Genomic DNA, 12,197 nt, shown 5'->3' with positions numbered 1-12,197 from the left:
AGACACCTCAATAGATTTTCAGCTTCCCAGCGCAGCCATAAAATGCGTATTTATAGCATGATTGCGGGGCTCTGCCCCCTGCCGCGTTTGGCGGCCAACCTCCCCTTGTCTCTCCACAAGATATCTTGTTTATTTCGTTCCATTTCATCAGAGTGCTATGAAAAGTGACATGTGAAAGCACAAGATTCAGCTTATTGACGAATTTTAAAACAATAACGCGACAAAAAACAAATGTGATTCAACAAGCCCAGAAAACGTCCTTCGTGGGGGTCCCCAGCCTGTTGGACCATGAAAAATTTTCACTTGTATTCATTTTACCAACAAATAAATTCGAGGGCTCCAATCAAGGACCTTATAATGTTCATCCAAGGGCCCCCAAAATGAAACTTGTCCACTTTACCATGGGAGCGGTCCACTTTACCTGGAAGATTGGCGGACACCCCCCCCCCCCCGTGAGGGCCTTCAAAATTTTCATTTGTATTCATTTTATCAACGAATAAAATTCAGGGCCCCAACCAATTACCCGGGATCCAAATTGCATAATTTTAGTAGGGGCCCCAGACTGATTTTATCTCGGGCTACCGATATAGCAAATTTTACAATGTTAAACAGCAAAATTCAATGAGATTCATTTAGGGGCCCCAAAATGAAACCTGTCAACCTGGAAGCTTGGCAGACATCCCCTCCCCCGTAAGGGGCCTTCAAAATTTTCATTTGTATTAATTTCACCAACGAACAAAATCCAGGGCCACCAACCGACTACCCGGGGCCCAATTTGCATACTTTTAGTGGGGCCCCAGACTGGCTTTATCTCGGGCTACCGATGTTGTAAATTTTACAATATGTTAAACAACAAAAATCATTGAGATTAATCTAGGTCCCCGAAATATGGTACCTGCCAAATTTTCCATGGGGGCATCCTCCCTGTGAGGGCTACGAAAATTTTTAATTTTTATTAATTTCACAACGAATAAAATACAGGGCCCCACATCCAGTAGCAGATCATCCAATAAAAGGACCCACTACGCAGATTTTTTGGGGGGGGGGGAACGCTTTATCTCGGGCTATCGATGTTGCAAATTTTACAATGGTAAACAACAAAAATCATTGAGATTTATCCAGGGCCTCCGAAATGAAACCTGTTAACTTTTCCATGGGGGCCCACACACCAACTCCAGTCATATACCGCCATATGGCAATTTCCAACTAGTGGAGTTGGGTGGGAAATATTCCGAGAGCCCGGACCTGGAGGCTTGTCTAGCATCCTTCCCCCTTGTGAGTGCCACGAAAAATTTTCATTTTTATTAATTTCACAGCGAATAAAATCCAGGGCCCCCAGACTGGATATATCTTGGACTTCCGATTGCAAATTTTTCACTATTAAAGCAGCAAGAAAACAATGAGATCCATCAAGAACCCCTGAAAATGAAACTTTTGAACTTTCCCATGAAGATATATGTGCAATGCCTGGTCCTAGGTACCCCTACCCTGTGTGTTGGGAGCATTGGTGATATATGTATATGTGTGCATCGCCCCTACAAAGGCAGGGCTGAGAGGGGCCGGAACCATTCGTATCATTTTCTGAGAGAGATTTTTCGCACTATAAAATAACCACAGAGGGTTTAGCCCGTGAAAAAGCTGATTTGGGGGCCCGCCAACTATCACAGCTTAGGGGCCCTGCTGCAAGATGTGGGGCCATGCCTCTCGGTACACACACATAACTTGGTCCCGATATATTCAAGAGCTAAATTAAAATTTGACCCAAAATCTCGTAAGATTTTCGTCACACAAAAACGTAACCGACTTCCGTAACATAAAATCGTCACCAATTTCCGTTGCACAGAAACGGGCCCTTTTCGAGTTCGTGATTTTATATTATAGAGTAGATAGAAAAGAACCGAAAGTAGTGATGGAAAGTAAATGAAACGTAGCTACTAAAAACAACTCAGTACTTCAAGAGCGACCAAATAATTTTGATTATTTTCATGATGGATGGTGTACGGAAATTTCTCAAGGAAAAAAAAAGTTCTAATTCAATTTGTAAAATATAAAGCATCTCTTCTATAATTTCAATAAATAATTCTTCCAAACTTACTTTTTCACTAACCCTTGTTTGCTCTTCTGTAAATAACTCAGGAGAGATTTTTTAACTCTCAGCACGTACATTCTTAGTATACAAGTCATAATGCTCAATGGATCACGGAAAAATATTTACGTGACCCTTCCTCTTTCCTTTTTTTTATTGGATGGATGTTATTGTAACTGGGACTTTCCACGATTGATGTCAATGGACCTGCGTTAGAATTTTGCAGAGAAAGCCCAACGGAGATTGATCTCACCGTAAACGATGATTCTGATTGTTTTTAAAACGGTTATTACGTTATTATTTCAAAGCAGAAAAATTGGAAAATTTTCATTTTCGAATGAAAATCGAACCATATTCCTTCATCGTGGCCCATAACCAGTTATCTATAAGTGGCCCACTCGCTCCAAAAGATTGATCACCCTCTGATAGAAATCAAAGCTCGATCTAATAATGCTACTTTTATTCGAGAAATGGATAAAACAATACATTATTTTTATAGTGAAAAATACTGTCCCGAAAACGAATTTAAATATAGCCACTTTGTGTTTTTTTTACCACATTAATTTTAATAACATAATTTGGACGATATAAATGATTACTCATGAGGATGGAAATAGAAAAATGGATATATGATGATTATAGAGACGAAAATAAAACATATTCAATACCGTACTAAATAGTACTATGATAATTGATTTAAAAGTCTCTTCACCTCTTCCTTTTTTAAGAGAAATACGAAGCGGTATTTTATAAGAACACATTTACGGAACACTATCCTCATTCTGTCATGTAGTTCCAGATTTTGAAAAACAAACTTCGGAAAGAGAGGAGAGAGCAATTGTCACAGAGAAGTACAAGATGATGAAGTGACCGTGACACTGACCTACCGTTACGCTAGTTGGTTACGGATTAGGATAATTTTCTTTTTCCTCCCTCATTTAAATGCGATTCAAATTTTTTTGGCTCATACAAAGAAAAAAAAAATTATGTATATACAATTTTTACTTCTTTTCTAAGCATTTTGAGCATTCAAATTCAGTTCTGAATATTCCGTGAATTGCTTCTTCCTCCCTCCGGTACTAAAAATAAATACACAACCCCCAAGCATGTGTAATCCTCACAATATGTAAATGACCGTATGAAATTGTCAATATAGGCTACTCCGTATTTAGGGCATTCATTGACGTAGACATAGGAAATAAATGACATGAAAAAAAAAGAAATGAAGAATATTTAAATTAATTTGTGCTCTGGAAGTAGAAATAATGAGGGGAAAAAATTCTGATAGCAATTTATTTCTTAAGGTGTTGTAAACACTTCTAACTGGAGCCTGACTTTGACTTTAGGACACCCCGAACCCCTCGACCAGGAATGTTTGGTAAGCCTGTGAAATAATTTTATATTATTAAGTCTGAGGGTCCCGGAATTATGTGGTCCTGAGAAAATGCCCTACTTGTTAGGAACACCGGAAGTGCTGTAGATCAGTGGTTCTCAACCGGGGGCCATATGGCCCCCTTGTGGTACTCGGATACTTCAAGGGGGCCACGGAAGAAAATGGAGAAAGGGGCCATGACAGGTGGTTTGGAGAGCTGAGAATAAAAATTAAGGTGTGGAGAAATTAAGATTTTATATTAGTGACTAACACTTGCACAGGGGGGTTTGCTTCACGAACGGGGTTTCTCTCAGATACAAATCAACACTTCCGAATTTGGCAGCTCAAATTTGAGCGGCTGAACTTGGACGTGACAATGTGGACCTCATCCCGATCTCGTCCTTAAACTGCTCAACTAGGTTGCAACCAGGATTAGAGTGGACCGCGCGCGCGACAATAGTTTCTCATTTAAGTCTTTGAATGCCCTCTAAACTTACGTGACAAGTAAGCACTTACCTGCTTACTTTACAACTGCCAGTTCCTGTATGTCACAGAGTATTAATGGCTGCGTTTTGCGGACTAGAGTGCCAATGTACAGGGTTGTCATAAAATAACTTCGACGAAAAACGAATTCCTAGTTCTCACGGTTACGGTCACAGCAACGAATTCCGAAAAGTTTAAATGGCAACACTCATTTTTATGTATTGCAAAGTGATCAGCGCAGTAAAAAAAATAAGAAAAGCATTAGAACGGTACCTGTAGCACCATAATAGCTGGCACTAGACGCAGACAAAGAAACGTGGACCAGCCAATGCAGATCGCATACTAGTACCGAAGCATAATAGTACCGAAGGAATTACCCCCACAGAGCGGTTAGCATCCCAACCCCTTGGCGAGATATTCTTCTATGTCCAGCGCCGGCGTACATAGTGCTACAGGTACCGTTTTAACGCCATTTATGGGTTTTTGATCACTTAGCAGTGCATAAAAGGAAGTGTTGCTATTTGAACTTTTCGAAATTTTGTTGCTGTGGTCATAACCGTGTGAGAGCTAGGGTTTCGTTATTCTCTTCATTCTTGAGCTCATACTTTGAAACACCCAGCACTGTATATCTCGAATTTCATTCACATTCGTTGATTTTTGCGGCCGCTATAGGCTCGTACATCGAAAAATTATTCTATGACCAACCTGTACTTATCCTTGTTATGGTCGTAGGTGTAGATGTAGAGGGAGCGATGGGGTAATCACTCGTTTCTCCTAAAAGCCGAATAATCTGGAGAAAATTAGTCTGTCACGTAAAGTAAGATATGATCCAACGAACCTATACAATAAGCCATACATAACCGTATGTCGGCGATGTGCCCAAGATTCTCTCAAGTTATACACTGCAGTCTTATACATCACAATTAAAAAAAATAAAAATAAAATTCGTGATTCGATAATTTTTAAAAACAAAATGTAGGAAAAATTCAATAAATTTTTTATTAAATACAAATTAGCTTCCACGTTACAGAAAAACTGCAACGTTTCCCTTCATACACGACGATCATTGAGCAAAACTTCATGCGCAACTTCATTCGTTCGTTGTTTTAACGTTAATCCGGGCATTCACTGGGTGTCATTCCCCCCATTTAAAACAATCAATATAATTAAGAGTAATAAGTGATGTGATCATGCTGGTGCATCTCAAGAACACGAGATACCTGCTCATTCTTTTTAGCGGGGGGAAAAAAATGAGCTTTCGCTTCGCAGAACATTTGTGTTGAGACTTCAATTAGGGACAATCGCGCGCTAATTCATTTAGTTCGCAAGCAAGTAAAAGTACGTGGTACGTCGTATACTCCTCGAGGAAAACTCCGCTCGACTAATTTGACCAGCCGAACAAGAACTTTAAAATATATATATATATATATATATTATATAAGAAGTTTTTCGCATTAGAGTTCATTTGAGGGATTCACCTCACTTGTTCCAAGTCGTTAAAAGTTGACTCTTATTCTCGAGATACTGTCAATTTTATGGGTAGATAAAAAAAAGTATATGCCTCGTTATTCGTATTCCGATTTTTACATGCACTAATTCTCCACACCCCACTAATTTCACAACATATATTTAAAAAAATGAAGGTCAGACATTTTTAAGAGTGATTAGAAACGAGGTGCCAAATGACAAAAAAAATGAAGAGATGGTATTTAGATGATGGTATTATGCACTTTTCTTTCCAAATATCAGTTTCGGCATAACATCCAGAAAATTCAATTTCTCATTATTTAGAATCGTTTTTCTTGAGATTAAAATCATTCTTGAAATGGAGGGGGGGGGGGCCTTCTAAGAAATTTGGCTGCAGCTTAAATTTCTTTTTTTTTGATTTGTCATGCCCGAGCTACAATAAAAATGAAATTTCACTATGAGGCCCTTGAATACAAAATAATAAATTTATTTTCGTTGCTTTGTATAATGGCATTGCCTAATTACAATATTAATATTTGAAGCTTATCTCTGAGAGAGAGAGAAAACATTAGTCTTACATTTACATTCAGAAATCATATTCTGTAACAAATTTCATTATCATGATACCCCCCTCCCTTAGGCATCTGAGGCGTTAAGATAACTCTGGTGGGCACGAAATCTAAAAACTTTCAATACTTCATAGGAAAATAAATAATGCACGCATATGTAAATTACTTACTGAGTTTTTAGTATGCATTCTTGGAGCAAATCAAATGTTTTGTTTAACTTAACTGCTGTTATGGCATTCATACTACCCTGATGTGCAATGTTTATAATACAAAAAATCATATATCAAATGATATAAAAATAATAAAATATTAAAAACTGTTCAATCCTGAATTATGTAAGCAAATTTTTACCCATTTTTGACCCCCCCCCCTCTACCTTGTCAGCAAAACCCTGACCCCCGTCAGCAAAATTTTGTCATCAGCGCCGCCCCTCTGAATCCTAATGTATATTGGTGGGATGAGAGACGTACACAGGTGGGGGGGGGGGGGGTGAAAACAGAAAAACCTCCGATTTTTCAAATCAAATACCTCTGCGAATATTGCACTTCCAAATGTTGAATTTTTTTTTGTTGGCCTCAGGAAAGACAGGGCAAAAGCTTCCTAATCATGTGCGACAGGATGTCCGTATAAAATTAATTTTCATTTTAATAACTACACAACCCCTTGCAACATGAATGACACATCTGAGTAATACACATTTGGATAATTTTTCTAATTGGAAATATGCCTCTAGGATCAACCGGTTCACCAATAAAATGTGGCAAGGGGGAATTAAGTAATCATCCTGTATACAGTTGGACCAGCATATAATGAAGTAAAAAAAACCAGTGAAACTATTCATTATATTGGTACTGACTTGAAAAATGATGCGTTCAAGCAAAAAACTTAAACATAATAAATTTATCTGCATGATAAATATTTTCAATAACCTGAACATTCGTATAATGAATAAGGAATAAGCATTAAAATAATAAATTTTAAAAAATGGTAAAAAATTCAATTATAATTTTAAATAAATGAAAATATCTGTCCATCGTTGTTTTTTAACCTTCTGGATATGATTATGGCTTTCAAATGTTTTGCGTTAAAATAATTGTTACCCAATACTGATGCAACTTGCATCATTATTGGCATTACATCTTGCATGATGCAAGATGTAATGCCTGTTCTTTTATCAGGAGCACGTTCAGTGGAACATTTCCTTTAGGCTCCTTTCAATTTTATCCATTCATTGTAGAAAGGTGAATTTATTGATAAGAAGATTAGGTAAAGTTATCAAGAAAATCGAGACAATTAGCGATCGAAAACCTCCAACTTTGAGGTGGGAATGCAAGCTAATCTCCCATGTGGAAAACTCTTTTCGCAGAAATCAGGTAGGCCTCCAACACGATAATTACATGCACGGAAATTCTCCATTAACTCTCAATTTTTACTTCAAATATCAAAGACTGATGGCAGCACAACGTAATACAAGCAATACACTAGCAACACATAAATATGTTAGGGACACACACATACAACATCATGTTCTGGCATGTACCAGTTCGTTAGAAATTCTACAAAAGATTGTTCACGAGATGCATTCATATGGTTGAATAGCAATGTTTGAAAATTGGTTATAGGTGTACTCTGCTGAAATAGGCATTCGTTAAGCCATTAAAATAACATAGATAAGCAGTGAGAAATATATGAGACATGGGAAAAACTTCATTATTAAATAAATTAGATAATATATATAATAAAATCAGATTCACAATAAAAACTAATTCCACTAACCAAAACAAAACTGAGTGTCATGCATTATCCATAAGACAAAACTATATACACAGAATAATAAAATTTGTTATAGCAAATGAAGAATGGTTAATAAAGAATCGAAACCGATCTTCAAATAGATTAAATATGGAATATCAAGTGCCAAAAACAAATAAAACTCTACAAGATTCATCGAAAGACTAGTTATTTGTGGAGATGAAGATACAAGGAAGAAAATTCATCACTGCCCCCACAGGGACTCGAACCCCGGTCTCTCGCTTGCCGGACGAGTGCTCTACCATCTAAGCTATGGAAGCAGATAGAATATTTCAACCTTGGAGAGTATATATATGTTGAAAGGCACCGTACATGGACGCTGTCAACAATCAACTAATAGCTCGTGAATGACAAAGGCCAACCAGATGGCCATATGCATATAGAAACGTCCTCTCCACTTCTCAATACAAGATTCATCGAAAGACTGGTTATTTGTGGAGATGAAGATGGGCAGTGATGAATTTTCTTTCTTGTATCTTCATCTCCACAAATAACCAGTTTTTTGCTGAATCTTGTATTGACAAGTGGAGAGGACGTTTCTATATGCATAAATAAAACTCTATTCAAAAAAAGTTTTAGTTACACTGCTCCAAAGGTATTAAATAAATGCCAAACTGCTAATCATACTAATAAAAGATTGAATTATAATATTTTTGATTTTGCAAAGAGCATTGTATTTGAAACACTAATACAATAGAAATATTTACATTGACATTTTTTTTTCTTTTCTAACTTTTACAATACATGTGTTTAATTTTTGTGCATAGAGATATCTATCATAAATATCTATATTTTCAACAATTTGCATGAACACTAATCAAAATTCGAACAAGATATAATTAATGTTTTAATTTAAAATTTTTCCAATATATTTTTGTGACGTTATAAAAATCAATCATTGTGTGTGCACACGAGCATAAATTATTACTGTTTATTGTTTATGATAATAGAACAATAATGAAGGTTGCTTGAAAAATAGAAATTTAGTATTACAAATTATTCAACCTTCTGGAAGGACAAGTAGTCCCTTGAGGGTCACCGAGTGGGTGTATATGTATATCCATTTTTTATGTATTTTCGTCTTGTCATCTGTGTTTTGTTCAATTAAAAAAAAAAGTAAAAATTTGTCCTATCCATACAAAACTCATGTGAGTAGTTTGCACACACATGTGTAATGTTCATTCACCAACAATATTTTAAAAAGGACTATTTATTTTGCGCTTGCCTTGTAATATAGCTTTGAATGTTAACATAAGCTCTATGTTCCGCTGACCTTAGAATTAGGCATTGTCAGCTAATAAGACAATCAATAAAAGATATAAAACCCGTAATTTTTATTTAAGTCCTGATTACATTCATATTTTGCACATCCACCGCAAAGTGATCCTATAGACGTTGCATAAAACTATTTTATTGAGCCTGAAACAAGTTTACCACTAACATAAGTCGTACTGAGCGGGAAAATGTTCTAAGTGGGAATGCTTTCGAATGGGTAAAAGTTAGTGGTGTAAGTCACATTTTTAACATTTCTGATTAAGTCCAGAAATGAAATCTAGAAGCAGGGATGCAACTAAGGCAGAGAGCAGGTGGGTCTGGTGCCCCCGGTCGCTGAACTACAGGACGGGGCACAAAATTCACCCTTTGACTGCACCTTCTACATTACACTGGGGTGACGGAATGAGTGCCCATAGTCTAGAACAATGTGCAATAGTGGGAAAATTGTTCGGTCGTCCTATATTTTATGGGCAGAGACAAACTTTTCCACATCATTCAGTTCTTAAAAGAGGCAGTAGTTCCTATCTGAATCCGCACCTGAGTGAAAGCGCACACACACACACACACAACTTCAGTTGCGAATGAGTCAACACAGACATTCAGCTGTGAATGATAGACAAAAGGCAGATACTTTCAGCAGCAAATGAAGTGGAGGTAGGCATCTTCAGCAGCTGCGATTTAAGCAGAAGTGAGTGTTGTATGGATGCATGGGCCCGGAGCCTCAAGAGAAGAGGAGCCCCAAAAATATGAGTAGTTGTTTACAGTAATTTTTTAAGAATTCACCAGGTAGGGCTCAGAAAAATCTCTTGGCTTGCCCCCCCCACCCTCCATGGTGCTCTTACGACAGCCCTGGCAGAGGCAAATATCATCAGCTGCAAATAGAGAGGTGAGCAGGCATTTTTAGCTGCAAATGAAGTGGAGGCAGGCATCTCCAGCTGTGAATGGAATGGAGGCAGGCATCTTTGACAGAAGCAAATGATTCCAAGGCAGATATCTTCAGCTACAAATAAAAGTGAGGAAGACATCTTCAGCTACAAATATAGATGAGGCAGGCAGATCCAGGGCGATGTGTCAGAGAAGCAATTTATTGAGTGGGTGCATCGGATCATATAGTATTTCATGGGATAGGCAAATTCCCCCCCCCCCATATTATTTGGCACTTGAGAGGGGCTTTTCCCCGCCATCTCTGAATCCACGCCTGTTGCCCGGCTGACAAAGTATCTAGTTGTGGCCCGGTTTAAAAGTGCTAAACTTTTCAAAGAAAAAAACAAACCAAGTTACAGCTTCAATAGTTCACCTCTAAATTGGAGAAGCGCGGTAGCCCGGTCGATAAGATGCTCGCCTAAAGTACCAAAGGATGCTTAGAGGTGTCGTGAGTTCGATACCCGGTTCATCCTTGTCAGAAAACTTTCCTGACACAGGGGTACAACAAAAAACGGCGACTTGACCGCAGCAAAAAATTGCTACCACAGGGAGTCCCCCATCGAGGGGTTAGGGCGCCAACCTGTTGATGAGTATAAAAAACAAGCATGCCGTTCGGAATCGGCAATAAATTGTAGGTCCCAGTCTAATTAGCCCTCGTGTGCAGAAAATGACCGTGGTGCGACAAAAATGATCAAATGATCACAAAATTTCTAACACAGGAATCCATGACAACAATTCTATTAAAACCTTCCCTTTATCGAAATGAGGCGGATTAATGAACTTACACCACTGTCACTTTAACCCGCCCATATATAAGTAGGACCCACTGCAGATAACTTCACAGAGAATCAAATTTCAATGCTAAGATACTAACTGAGATTTGGGTTACATATTATAAGACCTCGAGGGCAATGATCATGTATTGACCTCATTTCAATCAATTCCAGTAAAAAACGCATTCCAATTTACCAACAAGACCTCAAAGGAGGGTTGAGTGAAAGACACGACTTGTTATGTCATATAAACATTTTATTAACTCTCATATTAATTTAAGATTAATAAATATACAAATATAATCAAAACAATGATTAAAATAAATGAAAGGGGAGTTACATACCATCTTGGAGGATTATTTGATCAGTTTCCCTTACACGTGACAGTCAATACTTGAAGCATTCAAAGATAACATTTTCTCCCCCTTGTACACTCGTAGAAAAGTCAACAAATGCCATCCTCGCGAAAATACCATGAAGCAATGATCATCATCTCAAAAAAATACACAACAGTATCTCAATGTAAACAAATCCGCGCAGTTGCAGTTTGTTCTGTTTGGGCACAACCGGAAACGGCCTTGCCAGGAACCGGAAACGATGAGTTCTGAAAATAAACCATCAAAGAACTGGGAGGATGAACGAAAAAATATATATCAATTATGTTTATTTTTTTTTAATTATTCTACTCAGAAAAAATAATTTTAATGTGGGGTTCTTATACTTAGGAAGTGAATTAGTCACTTATTGGGAATTAACCGGAACTGGGAGTTTTATCTAACATTTTGCGTTTTTTTTCGGTATTTTTCTGAGGAGTATCGTAATGAGATATGATTAAATCGTAAAATGAATAAAATTACCGTATTTTCTATTGTACATGCAGATGGTGCTTCCATCTACATTTGGAAGTAATAACTAGAATATGGATATCTTATCGATTCGATTTTATTATACAGTACAGGCAACACCCCCCTATAGATAATCTTATCTATAGGGGGTGTTGGTACAGGGCAGGCAGGGTCCATTTCTCACACGGGACACGTGACCAGGGCCAACAGATATTCAGGGCCATGGCCCCCACATCCTAGACCAGGGCCCTTAGGCTGGGATCTCTTGCGGGCCCCGATTAGACTTCCCATGGGCCCTTCTATAGTTAATTTATAGCGGGAAAAAGCAAAAAAAGGGGATGAGAATCGTCCCGAGCCCTGTTGGCCCCCACCTTTGTGGGGGGGGCATGTTCAGGGCCTAAAATTAGCTGATTTTTGCATTTTAAGCACGCAGCTCACATGCCCCCACCCTCTCTGCATACGCCTTTGCCTCAATACTATATACAATTAATTAAAGGGCTCCAAAAACTCGTATTCGCCCTGGGCCCGAACTTGTGAAGAACTTGGGCCGTCTTGATGGCCCCATATGGTCTACCAGGGGCAAACATAGGC

General features: G+C 38.0%; 1 protein-coding gene across 1 annotated transcript in view; it reads right to left on the bottom strand.

The window, feature by feature from the left end:
* Positions 1 to 11,319, bottom strand: part of LOC149088698 (unconventional myosin-Ie-like) — a 72,328-nt gene extending 61,009 nt beyond the window's left edge. The window contains exon 1 of the mRNA XM_089249044.1: positions 11,106 to 11,319. Within this exon, the coding sequence (XP_089105170.1) occupies positions 11,106 to 11,108 (3 nt within the window). The 5' untranslated portion in view covers positions 11,109 to 11,319. The remainder of the gene's footprint in view (positions 1 to 11,105) is intronic.
* Positions 11,320 to 12,197: the final 878 nt, after the last annotated feature.

The sequence above is a fragment of the Pholcus phalangioides genome, unplaced genomic scaffold (genome assembly GCF_987345545.1).
Source record: "Pholcus phalangioides strain wild (caught in Gottingen) unplaced genomic scaffold, Ppha-v1.0 ptg000003l_1, whole genome shotgun sequence".
NCBI classification, from domain to species: domain Eukaryota; kingdom Metazoa; phylum Arthropoda; class Arachnida; order Araneae; family Pholcidae; genus Pholcus; species Pholcus phalangioides.
The sequence above is the reverse complement of the archived record's forward strand: the minus strand, read 5'-3'. Positions and strand labels throughout refer to the sequence as shown.